Source organism: Dermacentor silvarum, chromosome 8, assembly GCF_013339745.2.
Source record: "Dermacentor silvarum isolate Dsil-2018 chromosome 8, BIME_Dsil_1.4, whole genome shotgun sequence".
In the NCBI taxonomy this organism is placed as follows: domain Eukaryota; kingdom Metazoa; phylum Arthropoda; class Arachnida; order Ixodida; family Ixodidae; genus Dermacentor; species Dermacentor silvarum.
Genome location: NC_051161.1, coordinates 3,768,840 through 3,785,763, shown reverse-complemented (window position 1 = coordinate 3,785,763; position 16,924 = coordinate 3,768,840). Strand labels below are relative to the sequence as shown.

The 16,924-nt window shown below is 44.5% G+C and overlaps 1 protein-coding gene across 1 annotated transcript in view; it reads right to left on the bottom strand.

The window, feature by feature from the left end:
- Positions 1–16,924, bottom strand: part of LOC119461920 (cell division cycle 5-like protein) — a 137,334-nt gene that overhangs the window by 49,699 nt on the left and 70,711 nt on the right. The window contains 1 exon segment of the mRNA XM_037723286.2: positions 4,037–4,182. Coding sequence (XP_037579214.2) covers positions 4,037–4,182 — 146 coding nt within the window.

Here is a 16,924-nt window from a genome sequence, read left to right as displayed (position 1 = left end):
CCGCCTGATGATGCGAGAGCATCATCGCGATCTTTACGAAACGTAACATACTGTCGGAGAAAATTTGTATGTTTCGATTTTAAGTGCGTTTCCTGTACACACAGCACTTTTGGATTGTGTTGGTAAATAAGTTCTTGGACATCGTCGAGGTTCCTAAGAAGGCCTCTGACGTTCCATTGAATGATTTGTGTATCCATAATGAAAGTAAATTGGTGCTGTGTGGACAAAAAGGAAGTGTTGCCTTAGATTACAGAGCCGTATGCGGCCCTGTAATTTTGGTTTTGTCTTTTCTAGAGCGGTCCAAGGAATTTGGCCGCTCTTTAGGTGCTGGTTGCACCACCTTGCTTGGGGTAGTGTCCATAGCCTCTTGTGAAGCGCTGGACACTCGCTCTAACGAGCGATGTGTACGTCGTGTAGCCTTCGCCTCGAGGGACGAAGGCTGTGGCCTCACCAGCCCGGAGGCCGATGGAACCTCCTTAGCCTCTGAGCTGCGATGGCTGCTGCCAGCGCTAGTAGAGGCCTCTGGTGTGGCCGATTTCGAGGGAGGCAGGGCAGCCTCAGCTGCTCCCACCATGGGGGCGGGTGGAAGTCGCCTCAATACGCTGCGCATGCCTTGGGCGACCGCCGGGGTCCGTCGTGGTGCTGCCCCCTGTTGCACCACTTCGGCAAAAGAAGTTTTCATCGAAAATGCAGGTGAAAGACGCTGTCGTGCTTCCCAGAAACTGATATTTTCTTTGACTTTGATAGTAATGATCTCCTTTTCTTTCTTCCAGGCTACGCAAGATCTGGAATATGCAGGGTGGCTGCCATCGCAGTTCGCGCAATGGGCCTCAGCAGTACAGTCATCAGCAGAGTGATCTTTTGTAGCACATTTCGCACAAGTTAGTCGTCCTCGGCAGCTTTGAGAGGCATGACCAAACCTCTGACACTTGTAGCAGCGTCGTGGATTTGGAATGTAGGGTCTAACACGCAGTTTGAGGTAGCCTGTTTCTATTGCATCCGGGAGTGTGCTAGAGCCAAAAGTAAGTACTATGTGTTTGGTTGGTAGTTCTTTGTTATCGCGCCTGATTTTTATGCGTTGTACATTTATAACATTTTCTTCTTTCCATCCATTCAGGAGTTCTTCATCAGTCAAATCCATGAGGTCGTCGTCTGAAACCACACCCTTGACAGTGTTCATTGTTCGGTGTGGACTAACAGATATGGTTTTATCGCCAAATGCCACCAGGTTTGTTAGTTTCTCGCACTGCATCTTGTCTTTTACTTCAATGAGAAGGTCCCCAGTTGCCATCTTGGTGGCTTTGTAGCCACTTCCAATTACCTCCGTGAGACATTTTGACACCAAGAAGGGTGAAATGTTTGTTGCTTTTTTATCAGTGCTTTCACAGTGAATCACATGATACTTTGGGAATGTGTCTCGTTTCTTCAAAAAGAATTCAAAGGTTGCGTCGGTGCGCCCCCTTTTTGGGGGACGATCAGGTGAGAAGGGTTTCGAGGGTCCCATGGAATGAGTTGTTTGTTCGGTATCAATGCCAGTCACCCACCACCGAGCCCAACGAGGGGACATGGCAGAGATTGTTATGAAGCAAGCACTGCCATGCCAACTGTACATTGTTACTATAACCGCATATGTTATAATCAAGGTAGATCATAACACACAAGGTTAACCCTTGCTGCCAGGAATGTTTGAAGTAAATGGAAGAGAGAAGAAGACAGGAAAGATTGAAGGTGAGAGGGATAGGCGAAGATTGGAGAGAGAGAGACAGGAAAAGGCAACTACCGTTTTCCCCCGGGTGGGTCAGTCCGGGGGTGCCGTCTACGTGAAGCGGAGGCCAAAGAGGTGTGTTGCCTCCACCGAGGGGCCATAAAGGTCCAAGCACTCAGCATTGGCTCAACCCCCAGGATCCCCTTTTCCCCGGACACGGCTAAGCCACGCACGGTTAAGCGTGGGAGGGTCCGACCCCCATGTGCTCGGGTCCGTGGTGTCGCAACCCACCAAATGCCTGCTTACGTAGGCGCCCCTGCGGGGTGGCCACCAATGGGAGAGAATAAGAAAGCGCCATTCCTTTTCTAGCGAATCGCAGATATTTAAGGCGTACCGTGTAGTCTTGTATTTTTGAGAGAATTTTTCGGCAACCTAGGTTTGACCCACTACAGCAACATTCAAATCACTGTAAGAGACAGAAAAAATTTTTTCTTCCAAAAATACTTTACGAGGGCAAATAGTGCACTAAAACGATCACCCACAATTTTTTAGAATATAATCGGAGAGGGTCGAGCTCAATGTTTGGGACGTTTGGCGTGGAATGACCCTAAAGTGATGGCATGAAAGACATTAATTGAAAAGCGGCACATACCCGGTGCATCTGTGGTGCAGCCTGCTAAGGCGTTGGGATGCTGTGACATGGGTTTGATTACACCCAGCATCGAAGAAATTTAAAGTATCCTTTTTGTCATTGTAGAGTGGCATGTAGCTACTGGCACGTACCCACTGGCCCAAGTTCACATAAAAGAGGTTCATTGAAGACCAGCACAGAGCAATTGTGGCAAACCTCACTGTAGCAAAACTTCCATGATACTGGAGGCAGAATTGGTGGGTACCTCTGCTTGTGATGTGCAGAGGGCAACTGCATATGGTGCTGTTGCAGGGATCCAAGCTTTGTTTCATGTGAGTGAGTGAAATAACTTTTATTTGAGGTCCGGCGAGGACGCGAACTCGTCGCGCACCTGGCTAGTCCCACGTCGGGAGGTGACCGAACCATTTTCTCTCATTGGTGGAAGAACACATAATGTGCACTTCCGCCAATGAAAGCAGCTTCTGGTGCGTTGACAATGTCTGCGCTATGGACAGCAACAGATGACATGAAACTGAGGAACAAGCTAAGAAAAGCTAATGCTTTAAATTTGCCATGTGCTCCGTGGTGGCATGGACAGCCCACAACATTCCACCTTATTTATAAAACCCAATGTTTGCGAACACAAGTTCAGAAAGCTGTATTTTTGGCTGCCGAGCGATAAATTACAATTTAAATGTTTTAAAAAGGCCCTTTTGAGCATTCTTAAGATTTGTTTAATTGCCTTGAAGAGTTAGGAAAATTTTCTTAAGTGAATGACGAGCTAACTTATCGGCACCAGGGCACGCACATTGTCATGACATGTTCGTCAGTGACTCAGCATCATCATCAGCTGACTCGGCGCTGGCCGTTAAGGAAACGCAATAAAATAACAAAACGCACACATGCACCAGGTAAACCACAGTCATGGCATTTCATCCTTTGTCCAAATCTGCACATCTCCTTTATTTCCTTTTAACATTGACACTAACATGTGTTAGTGTAATGCTATTGGTTACTTGGCTGATCTTTTCGTTTATTATTTTAAAAAATGCAAAAAAAGCTTGTCTTATGATCAAGTTTTAACTGAAAACTTTGTCGTAGGGTGTGTTTGTTGACAAGGGTCTCTCGTTGTAACATGAAGATTGGATGCAGTTGTCACGTGGTGTCACAAACCACAAGCACACATCATCAGTCAGCCAGGTGGAGTGGTTTCAAGTCACACTATGGTCGTCTCACTAAAAGCATACCGTATAAGCCACTCTTTCACTTCTCCGCATTCAACACAGGATAAGCTTGGTCCTCTGCTGTTCCCTCAGAATGTGCCTCGGCCTTTTCCCCTTCTGTGCCCAAAGCTTTCGGCAAGACAATCATAATGCAACTTTTACCACAAGTTCAAGCTACGCATCGGCGATAGCACATGACCATCACTCCACAATTTTCATGACGTTTCGGGATGTGGCCTTGATCAACACATCCACAGCCATGCTCCATTTGGTGCTTGTTTTGAATTCATTGCATCAAGTAATATAATTTGAGACTTCTTGAGCAATCAAGGAATTGAGGCCTCATACTACTGTTATGAAATCGGCAAATGGAGGAACAAAAAAAGCACCCCTGACACAAAAATTCTGAAACAGTATTCCTGTAACATGCATGCATACAAAGTGGAAACCTGAGATGGGCTACACAGAAGTTCTTACCTGGAAGTGCTTTGCTGACTGACTGGAGTCAAAATCAAGGTGATCTTCTGGATTGATGTTCAGCTTGTCTCTCAGTGGTGTTGCACTGGTCTGTGACGTGGAAACAGTCATGGTTCCCGGTGTCCTGGCACCTCGTGGCGTCATTCCTGCAGAAGTGGTAGGGTTAGTTCAGCAATTCACACATTTGTCAGCTAAGTGAGCAAACTGGAGTCTAATCAGCATCACTAATACATGGTACCAGGAATGCTGACAAAAATGGCTTTACCTTTAATGCAACCCTGACAGGACCAACAAAATTGATTGAATTATCTGGCAAGTCGAATTAAACAAGATGAAAAGCCAATATACACTGCTGATTCATTTGGCAGTTTTGGCTTGAGTTTACCATGCCTCCAAATCGGATACGCAACTTTCTATGTGTACAAAGCAGAGAACCAACGTAGAAATGACTTAAAGCTTCAAACCAAAGTAGAAATCTAACAAGCACCCAATTTTTCAGAATGTCGGCCGGTTTCCTTAAAGAGGAGCTGAAGCACTTTTCAAAAAGAAGCCTTCCACAAATTATTATAGCTTTTCACTCACTGAATATGCAAATCATAGTTTAACAGGTCAGAAGTTACTGAGAGTTTTTAATTTAGCAAAAACAAGCCGCAGCGTCTGTGGGAGACACTGCGGGTCGGTTAACGGGCTCTGCTGGCGAAGACGAACGCGATGTCATCTTAGGTATCGGCGAGGTGTGCGATTCAAATAGAGCCCTCACGTGACCCCTGTATTGACGTCATCCTCGTGCCCGGTCTTTCGCCGCAACATTGGCACATGAGGGGGGGTGGAGGTTCAACAAAAAATTTTAACGGTGACTGCAGCATTTCTGCGCGCATAATCGAGAAAATAACTGCAGGAGTTGAATTGTACTGCGTCAGCCTTCGAAATCCCCGTAAGTCTTCCAATTCTAAAACCTCTTCAGCGTCCCTTTAAGTCAGCTTTGCCACAGTACAGCAATGTCATGCGGTAGAGCGTACGAACACCGCGAGGCAGCCTTGTTTTCATATGCAACTGCACAACACAGGCAATTTTTGGCCCAATTTCCTTGGAAAACAAAAGGCGCCTATACAATCAGGCAAGTATCGTAATCAGACATTTTGAGCTACTGTTATTGCTCGAAAATCTTCCTAATGAGGGTGAAAAAAAAAAAGAAGGTGTTTTTGACGGGAGATGACTTGTGTTCAACACTTTCACTATCCCCAAAGCTCCGCTGAGACTGACACTGCCACTAAAAAGATTGTTATTGGGGTCATTATGAGCCATGCCCGTGCGTGTGGACTAGTCAAGTTTGAATCATATGGTAAATGCCAATTTTAGGATTGAAATAACAAACATTTGGGCCCGTAGAAGTGCATGGGTGCCGGCCGGGACCTTCGGTCTGGATTGAATTTACCTAAACATTTAATTCACCAGAGTTGAATTAATGGAAGTCTACTGTATTTTAAGAAAAAGCTTGTGGGTATGCAGGTATGAACTTCAGCACCAAACAGTATAGATGCACTTCCCGAACTAATTCAGAAAGCACGTGGTAATTGTGTCAAAAGGAAGCATCCACCCAACAGTAACATGAAGATAACCAAAAGAAAAAGCTTGATGCTACTAAAGGGTGGATGACAATATTCTGTTTCATAATACTTCTACCACCTTGTGGATGTACGTCTGCAGAACCGATTTGCTATAGCAATTGTGCTATGCATCAACCATTAAGTTCCTGAAAGTATACCACATGCATTGAATATTTGCTACTCAGGTTCATTTTGTCTAATATTGATATATATTCAATAGAAGACATGCTGTCAGTACTTGGCTTTGTGCAATCTTTCTATGGCACTCAGCCCCTGGGTCATCTGGGTTAGCAAGATAAATTGAAACAACCTATATGTAGGGTCCATTGTTTTCTGGATTGATGTATTTTTATTTAATTTGGAGGGTGGAAATTGGGTGTTTTATTTAAAGAGAAAAACCGGTGAGAAATCTTTTTTTTTTTTTCTGGCAGTCCAAACTTTGGGATTTTTGTGCCAACTTTCACCAACAATTAACACAGGCCTTCTTTTGGACACAAACATTCTATTCCTTCCGTGCCATCCCAAGCTGTGACTAAAGATGGCCAAATTATTTTTAAAGACCACAGTTGCCAACATTTTTTTGTGCTGCATCATGAATGGCATTTACCAGTATTATGACATACCAATGAGACAAACCAGCTCATCCATGGCATTGCTAGAAAATGAAAAGTACCATCAAAGATCTGAACTCATCGTTGGACATTTTTACTGAAACCACGTGTACGAACCCAGTTCGTTCATGGCATGGAAGGGGTTAAACAAGTGAAACCACTCACAGCAACATGTAAAAAAAAAAGAAAGAGTGCTCGCAAATCGTGATGAACTCATCTATACAAATCTTTGTTGGCATAAAAGTGTCATTATTACTTGTAAGAAAACAAACAGATGTGTTTGATGATCCCTTCCTTACTCTGTATATTGCACTTAAGGAAAGAAAAAAAGTATGAATAGTAATGAAAATGGGCATTCTTTGCAAGAGGTGTGGTGCTTTTCCTTGAATTACAAGCCCTTATTGATATACCATTATCATATGCATTGGGAGCATTTCTTTGTCCATCCTAAACTTGTTAGGCCTTTCATCCCTAGGCTCTATTCTCGACATGCATGGCGGTGGCTGCTCGACAGCCATTATTCGCCATGTTGGCTCTCTGAATGGCTGTTGAGAGGCCTGTCTTTTAAGTTAGTGCCTGGAAACGGAAGCATTGCAAGAAACGTTGCTGCGCTTTCAATCAAGATGACAAAATGTGATGTGGAGCTGTAAATGTTTTCGAAGTAAACATTCTCCTGGTCCTTAGCAGATATATCGCTATGTTGGCGTTAAAAAAAAAAAAAAAAAAAAAAGTGAATGGTAGTGCACAGAAGCCCGTGCAATTTATTTGCAGCTTCAGGAATACTACCTGGTGGCCTTCTCAGATAGCTTCCATTCAGCTCAGTGAAGAAATGTCATGCGAGCAGTGTCACAGGAAGGGCTGTTTTGTAAACAGGTATGTATTTGACATCGACGCCATGGCCATAATTTTCCGCCATAAATTGTGGTGCGATGAGCCACACAAAATATGCTAATGAACGACCATATGCAATGGTGGCTGAGAGGCATGTGTATCCCAATTGTTTGGGGCCAATTCTTTAGTTTATAATTCGTGCTCATAGTGTTTGAATCACTCTTGAGTGGTGCTGGCATTTGTGTTTTGGGCCATCATTCTTTTTGAGAAACGCATTTATCTGACACAGTATTGGGCATTACAAACCTTCTGCGACTTGTGTTTCCTCAGATAGTAATAATGTGGCCTGGAACGTGCGCTCTTCACCACTGGTCAGTTGCTCTTGCAGTCTCAAGGGCCATTATCACTGATATGCGACAACTCATTCCATTTCTTGTGAGAAGATCAATATAGCAGACGACGAAAGTGAGAGGCGTTTATGACAGAACAGACATATGCTTTGAGATTGCTGCTTTATTTTACTGAGGAGGAAAACTGTTTTGCTTTAGCAATAAAGTTCAGCTCATTGCTTGCATTTTAGTTTCTTAGGCAAAACTTTAAGTTTGTGTCACATTACAAAAGCTAATCAGCATCATTTTGTCCGCGTCGCACCTACATCACGCCTCGAGGAAAATGGTGGAAAGTGCAGAATAGAGCCCCTTGTCAGTTGTCGTCCTGGCTTACCGGTTCCTGTCATATATTCCTGCAACAAAATTAATGGTATACCATCTAGCTGAATCAGCCACTCTTCTTTCTCAACTCAGCACAGTTGAGTAAATGTCCTTTCAAGGTCCCAGCTACCATTCAAAATGCAGAGCAACGTCAACACTCTGTTGTTTCGCTTCATGCGCATTACCGCCATTCACACGTACCCCGATGTGCGAGAAATGCGATGCCATTTCATGTGCATTCATGTGAATGAATTATATTCATGTAATTGTAGCTACTAAAAAAGGAACAACCTTTCTTTCACTCAAGGCCGGCAAGCGCTGCATATATGTGCATATAGTGTTAAGTGAAAAGCAGCCATACTACCATGTTCATGTACACACGTTACTAATAGTGTTATTGTTACGGCGCAACCCAGAGTGGCATCAGTCAGAAGAAGACGATTTGATGTGTAGAGGTGGATTCTGTCTCGACAGCCATCTTATTTATGTATCGTTGTTCCTCTTATAAACAGTGTAAATACATCTTTGTATGTGACTTCCGCATCGTAACAAATTCGTGAGAGGTGCCGGGTACCCACAAGAGACAACACCAGACACCAGAGCTCCGCAGTGGTTGTCACCTTGGCCAGGGCAACATGATGGACGAAACAGGACCCAGAATGGCGCGGCCCACATCAACGCCTACAACCCCAATGGTTGTCCTGGCTCAGCCACAGGATTCCAGAACGTTCTGCGGCACCTACCACTTTGACATGGAAGACTGGATCGCCACGTATGAGCGTGTAAGTGCCCACAACAAATGAGATCCCACGATTATGTTGGCTAACTTGGTCTTCTACCTACAAGGCACAGCGAAGGTGTGATATGACAACCACGAGGAAGAGCTTAATGACTGGGACACGTGCAAACGGAAGGTTGGGCAGATACTGAAGGGAATCACTGACGATGCTTTCAACCTGCTCATGTGCAAAAATTGTGAAACCGTAGAGGACATCATAAGAGTGTCAACGCTTTGGGAAGGCCAAGAGCCACCACATTGCAACGCTGTTCGCACATCTGCTGAACACAGCTGCGACATCCTCTAGTGACGACAGGGTAAGAATGCCAGTGACCATCATCATCAAACGACCTGATGCGAATAGCGCGGCGAGAACTTGAAGACAAAGCTCCTGCAGTCCTTTTCTCCTGCCCCAGTGAGCTGAACAATTTGCCTAAAGTGCCATCTGTGCAGGCAATAATCCGCGAAGAATTCGCTAATATAGGAGTTCATTCGGTATGTGCCGTTGCCACTCCACAGCTGTCCATTGCTCCTTGTCCATCCACTGGTCAGCGGTGTCCTGCACGCGACCGAAGTCCGGCCGAATGGCGAACCACAGACACTCGGCCAATATGTTTTGCCTGCCAGCGTATTGATTACGTTGCTCGCCATTGTAATAACCGGACTGGCTCCTCCCCTCGACAACCGCCATTCACCAGTTATCGTCCTGAACAGAGCCAGTGTCGTTACCAGCCGTCATATGAACCGGAACAGCCAAAGATTGACACTCGTGCCCCTTGGAACAGTCCCTCGTCATCATTTTGACATCACCTGCTCGTTGACCATCGTCCCTATCGCCACAGGCTCGTCGTCCACCGTCCCCAATGCAGCCCCGATGCCAGTCTCCGGAAAACTAAGCGATGCAGTTCTCAGAGGTGACTCTGCATTGACGACTCAACCGCAAAACCCTCTGATCACTATGCCGACCTAAGAGAACTTGATGGACGTTGTAGTCTATGGCGTCAGTGTCCCAGCACTCATTGACACTGGCGCACATGTATCTGTGATGAGTGCCCACCTGTGCCGACGCCTGAACAGAGTTCTCACACCCCCTGCATCACACCCTCCGCGTTGCTGACGGAGGAACGCCTACCGTGCTTGGTATGTGCTCTGCTCACATTGGCATTGCGGGGCACCTAACCACTGTATTGTTTGCCATTTTGGAACAATGCCCCTACGACGTTATACTCGGCTTAAACTTTTTATCGTCCCATTCAGCCCTCTTTGACTGCGCGTCTAGTGTCATTCAGCTTGATCTGCCCCACGACTGTTATAGTTCACCAATGACACCACGATGGTTATGCTCTCCCGAGCATATCCGCCTGTCACCTCTAGCCGCTACGTACGTCACTGTATTGTCGTTTCCATCTATTCCTGGCGGTGCCTATGTACTATGTACCCCTGCTGACATACTGCTTGAAAAGAATCTGGCCGTTTCCCACACCGTGCTATCACAGGCAATCGGACTTTGCTCCCTCTTCTTAATTTTAATTGCTCGCATCAAATTGTTCCCAGAGGCATGTCTTTGGGCGACATCTTGCCTATCAACAATAGCGAGGTATTGGCTTTTGATGCCAAAATTTCGTTGCCCTCTACAAGAACCCTCGATTCACCTACTCTTGTCACAGACCATCTTAGCAAGATGATTGCAACTGACCTTCTTCCTGCACAAGCTGCTTACCTCTGCCATCTCATGGAAACTTTCACAACATTTTTTACCTAGATGGCCGCCTTTCAGCCCAGACATCGGTGGTCAACCATTGTATTTACACCGGAGACGCCAATCTGATACACCGCCGGTCGTATCGCGTTTCACATGCTGAACGTCAAGTGATACATCGAGAAGTCGATAAGATTTTAACTAAAGGTGTTATTCAGCCATCTTGCAGTCCGTGGGCATCCCCTGTTGTCCTTGTCAAGAGGACAGCATGACATTCCCACTGAACAACGGCGTGATGACTGCTTATGTGTTCTCATCGATCGCCTCAATTCTGGACAGTTGGAGATGCTGCACAAGTTCGTACTCCGCAACAATGTTCTCTACCATCCAACTTACACCCTGAAAGACCAGAATTTTTACTCGTCCCGCAGCATCTCCGGACATCTGTTCTTGAGCAGTTGCATGATGCACCCACTGCAGGCCACCTCGACGTTCCTCATACTCAAACAAGTACACGTGGCAATACTTACGACCTCGTGCGGCGCCGATTCTACTGGCCAGGCATGTACTGCTCTGAGCGCCGCTATGTTGCAGCCTGTGCGCTCTGTCCGTGCCACAAAAAACCTGCTCCGATTCCCGCTGGACGTCTTCACCCCATCGATGTGCCCTCAGAACCATTCTTTCGTGTCGGTCTTGATCTTCTCGGCCCTTTTCTGACAACGACATCTGGCAATATATGGGTCGTTGTTGCGACTGACTATGCGACCTGGTACGTGATCACGCGAACTTTGCCCACAAGCTGTGCAACTGAGGTGGCGGATTTCCTTTTACAGAACGTCCTCCTCCATCACGGTGCACCCCGGCAGTTCCTCACTGATCGTGGCCGCACCTTCTTGTCCTTAGTTGTTGAAGACCTCCTTCGCTCCTGTTCTGCCAAGCACAAGCTTTCCACCATCTACCACCCGCAGACAAACGGACTCGCAAAGCAGTTCAATCGCACGTTGACAGTAATGCTGCGTACGTACGTTTCTGACGACCACAGTTATTGGGACAGCTCATTACCCTTCGTGACCTTCGCCTATAATTCTCCCCGTCATGAGACCGCTGGCTTTTCACCCTTTTACCTTCTGTTCGCCTGCCACCCTACTCTGCTCTTTGACACACGGCCTCCTTCCTCGACGAACACTCCCACTAAATATGCTCAAGACGTCTTCGCCCGGGCTCACACGGCACGCCAGATTGCCGGCTCCCGGCTCACTGAGTCTCAGGCCACATAGAAGACCCGGTACGACAGCCGACATCGGGGACGTTCGATTTTCTCCTGGCTCCGTTCACCTCCTCTGGACACCATGACGCTACGTCGGATTATCTGAAAAGCTGCTGCCGCGCTACACAGGGCCCTACACGATATTGTGTCAGCTTGGCGATGTGAACTACGAGATCGCTCCGCTGGACTCATTGTGGCCCCACTGACATTGTGCATGTGTCCCGGCTGAAGCCTTACCTTCTTGCAAGTTCTTGTGCTTTCTAGTTAGCGCCGAGAGGGCGCCTTAACAGGCGGGGGTTATGTTACGGCGCAACCAAGAGTGGCACCAGTCAGAAGAAGACGATGTAGAGTAGACTTGGTCTCAACAGCCATCTTATTTATGTATTGTTGTCTTTCTCGTAAATAGTGTAAATACATCTTTATATGTGACTTCCGCATCGTAACAATATATCTTGACCACTTGCTCACACAAGATGGGCAGCGTTGATTAGTCATGCAATCCTGCATTTATTATTAGTTTATCACCCTTGACGAAACGGCGAAGTTTGGTGAGAAATCAGGTTTAGCTCAATTTTCACACGTGTTTAAGGTGAAAAAATTGGCAATTATTTAGTTTTACCCAAAAACGAAGGACCCTACCTATACGGCTGGGCTACACAACATACGGCCCGCGTTGAGCTGACTTATGATGACGACATCGTGATGTCTACGAAAGAGTGCCAGGACAATGCTAACGCCATTAATGCCCAGTCTGCTTTTGAAAGTAAAGGAGCATTTTCATTTGTAAACAATCAAAGAAGAAACATACTGTTTTCTTTTGAACATAATTTTGCTAAAGAGGGTCTTGCAAGACAACCACATTGTAGCTTTTTTTGCCAGCTGCATGCAGTGCTTGATCTACTCATCTCCAAACTTGGAGAAGACACTGCTGTGTGTGCACCCTGTTTATTTGTTGTCATGCTCAGTATTTGCTTCTCGACGCTGGTTCTGCATGTAAAATTTCGAAAATAATGTCGTGATTGATGAATGCATATAGTAAATTTTTATAGAGTCACAAGAAAAGTTAGGCAGGTGTACTTTACAAAGTACGCTGGGCCTATGTGTATGCTAAAAGGGTTTGCTTGTTCTAAAGCAGATGCAATGTTTTTACTTGTTTTTCGGCAAAATATTTTTTGCTGGCTACAAAAGCTTTAGAGACAGTTGCAGGTACTAAGAGAGCGCAAAGATCACATAAGCATTGTTGTGATTTTGTTTTCCTTTATTGACGTGTTATTATTCCTCTTGGTCCCTTTCTTGCCACCAACAAAGATGACGATGCTCTTCTCTTCGCAGTCAATAAATTAGCAAAGGTTACAGTAAATTTATATACATAAAAAACAAGTAAGGCATTCTGTGAAAATTTTTTCAGAAAAAGAGATCAAGGGCAGTGATGCTACTGGCGCATGCCATTTCAGAGCAGGTTTTGGAGCAGCCAGAAATGCGTTTCGGAGCAGGATTAATGAAAGCAATTTCAGACTTTCTGTATTATAAAGTCCTCTAAAGTTGAAGTACCAAACATTTTGATAAATCTATGCAATATTTTCTTGCACAGGTCCCTTATGTGCTTTGGCAGACACAGTTTTTGCAAACAAGATTGCATTTTTTATTAGACGAATTATGGAATATGTTTTAATTCAAAATTGAGTGATCAATTCTAAGACAAGTTCATTTTGTTTGATTCTTCAAGAACGCTTCCATTCCAAAAATATCCATCCTCAAATTTGACACCCAGTTAGATAATTTACGCAGCTTATGGGGGACCGTCACTCGGAGAGGGCTGTAGCGCAGCTGCTATCAGCTCTGCCTGGCTTCTAGGCTAGCGTGCTACATAATCACCTATGTCACATGGTGGGTTCATCTTTGTGTTGATACTTTCACCTCTGAATATGAAAATTAGCACACTGATAGTCAAAATGCATGGTAAAACAGTCGCCGACTGATTATTTTTTTTTTCAAAAAAAGTCCAAATAATCAGGCAGTCCAAAAACTTAAGCAGTAAAATACTTTTGTTTCTTTTTACAACACTAGCGATACGAAAGATTTGGGGAATATCCTAGTGCCACTAACGCTGTGCTTCACCGATGTACCATTTATTTAAAATACCGCGATGGTCGAGCGCGCAGAGGCGTCGCTTTCACTCGTCGTGCAGTTCGATGTACACCCGTGAGCAAAAGTATACGGACCAGGGGTTGTGCGATAAAGCCGATTTTTTCCTCTGCCTATGCACACAACTTGAAATTGAGGACTACAGTCCAAACTTGACACTGCGAACTTTTCAGTGTAATCATCCATGCCAGTTTATACTTCGTAATTACGAAGAAATTCCCATTTTTCGGCTACCCTGTGGTCCGTATACTTTAGCTCACGGGTGTACATCACATGCCAACGCAAAGTGCAGATATGTGCGCACAACCTTTGACTGTACAATCCTGTCAGATTAGACTCTCATGCACGAATTAAGTTTGTAGCTTACTGCCTAACAGCGGTACAGTCCAGGTTTAACTGGAGAGGATTGGCTCAGTTCGCTATGGATTTAATGCAGCCGCGAGTCCACACCATGCCTCTTTCAATGGTGCAGAGAAACGGCTCTTAAGGACTTAAAGTTTCCATTTTCGAAAGCCCGAGCCACACCTTAGGCTCAAGGTGGGTGCAGATTTCTCATATTTTCTGAAATTAAGAAGCACATAGCAGGGTTTGCCTGTCGGCGCAGTTCGGCGCAATTGGCGCAGCGGTACGGTCACTGTAAGGGTGTGCGAATAGTAATGTTTGAGACCGAATTGTATACGAATACAACAGTACCCTCAGCAAATCGCATTGAAACTCGAATACTTTTCAAATAAGCAACAACCTTTTTCACCATTACTATAAAACAATCGTAACATCTCAGTATTCACTCATTAGCAAGATTCTATCATTACATGGCACATTATGAAGTACAATTGATTAAGAACTCAAATAGAGCATTAATAAGTAATCAGGCTTCTTTAGTGCATACATGATCATGAATTATTGAAATACAGTATTAAAAGGCAGTCTTATGAGCCCAATAGCATCTTAGCATAACTTCGATTTTAAAACAGAGGCGCGTGGACTGCAGTGATGACATAGTAAGATAAGTGCTTATTTTCTAGTTATAATGGTTGCTGCACGTGGTGCCACTGTTATATCAAATAATATGGTAATCCAAAGTATTCAGAGTTACTCCCAAGAGAACACACAAGTTCCACATTGAAAAATACTACCAAACACACACCCATTATGGAATGTCCAAGCGAAATATGAGTGCGAATAATTGTGGTTTGGCTGGAAAAATCTAGCTCCCAGAGCGATACAGAATGCTCCTGTACCTTCAAGTTACTGATATCCCATGAGGCAAGGATGAAATTCACTTCATTTTTGCTTCAGTTTTATGATTGATCATGTACAGCTGGCAAATGTGAAATATTCAGGAACTATTGAAACTTGCTGGTATTTTCCAATAGTGACTATTCGATTCAAAGTCCAAATCAAATAGGACAATATTTGATTTGTTATTCGAAAGTTTAGAATATTCACACACCCCTAAAGAGATGATTTGTGCAAGATATTATTAAAATTGCAATGTAGGCCGAAGGAAAGAGAAAATGACAAAGATGACGTGTATTCTTCTGCCAAACGCGATCAGCTATTCAATAAATGTAGGGCATCTCCCATTTGGGAACCAAAGGCGGGCCCCCGTGTGATGACAGGTCAAAATATTTTAACGGAAGTGTGAGCAAGCAAATCATGCAAAATGATTATAATTCATTAGATGGGCTATCATCGCTAAAAAAGGTCACAAATATGTGTAATGTTTCAACCCCCATGGAATCAAATGCTGAATTCTCTAGTCTGGTCTGTCTGCATCCGTATCAATTGTCCTATACTATAGCACTGCATGCGCCTTGGAGAGCAACACCAAAGTCCAGCCAAAGTCATGTCAAACACATGAAAAATATAAAAACTTCCTTAACCCTTTGAGGATCAATGCCGTATCTATACAGCGCCGTGAACAAGTCCCAAATGATCAATACCGTATATTTACGGCACCGTCTGTATGTTTGGAAAAAGCCCCAATTTTTTAGCTCTTTTTGCAAAACAAGTGCTGCCACCCTGTGTGGATACAAGGAATTTTTTTTTTCTGCTCTGTAGTTACTTTTTATTCCATGGCTTCTTTCGCTGGTGTTTCAGCAACCATAATTCATCTGCGCGTGCAAGGGCGCGTGGCAGTTGTGGTTTCACCTCGCGGGCTGTTTTCGTTCGTTGCACTCGTAAAAACTGATGTCTATCTGGTTTATAATCTCTCAAAGGGTCACCGCAAGATGCTCGCTCGTCAGCTGCTTACAGGGGTGTGATTACATCTGCTCACAGGCGGGCGCTGGTGTATATGCTGCCTGCGTTTCTTTTCTTGAGACTAGGCAGTGAAAGCCCCTTGTTGGCGATGGAATGAAGGATTACTGCAAGTTTCTGACTCGTTAGGTTTTTCTGAAGGGCACACAACCGTAGAGCTTTCTTGCGTGCGTCCACATACACGGTTCGACTGCACTATGGCGTGCGCGCTGGTTGCTCTGCTGCAAGAGAGTCGAGTGGCAATTTCTCAGATTCGAAATATATCTATTTCTGGTATATATTTTCTTATTCTTATAATAAGTATTTATGGAAGCCCATTTGTATTCATGAATAAACAATGCATGTTTACCTGCGGAAAATATTTTTTTGTCACTTTATGGTCCCTAAAAAAATTGCAGCAAGTTTTTTTAGGAATAGGTCAGTCTCAAGTTTTTAGATCTGCAATAAAAAATATCGACCCTGGGGGATTGCATTCGGTGAAAAAAATTGACCCCCAGTGGCTCGCAAAGTATATTGGCCATTAAAATGCTAATTTTTGCATTAGAAGGCTAAGCGAACTTGTGTAGAGTTTAATTTGACACTTCAATGCAATGCTGTTTGTTTTAAGTGAAGCTCCTAAGTATAGGGTACCTTTAAGGACCTGCATCAGTTTCTGCTCCCAAAAAGGACCAGTGTACTTAGTAAAGTACACCACTGTAGTGTTCGGAAGAATAGGGCACAAATGATAAAGCTTTCACAATAGAGAGTGTGAAAAAATCCATTGGGTGCCAAAACCAATAATACCTGGCTAATAGATTTTTCTTGGGCCTAATTGGGTTAATCTGTTAATCTGGCTCATGGAGGAAGAAATATTCAACAAGGACAGTGTTCATGGATTGATGCTCGGTTATTGTGATTGGAATATCACCAATTGTCACAAGGCTGGTTTATTTGTCAGATTGCTTTTTGTGGCATGCTTCTAGAAGCAGGTCTCAGCTA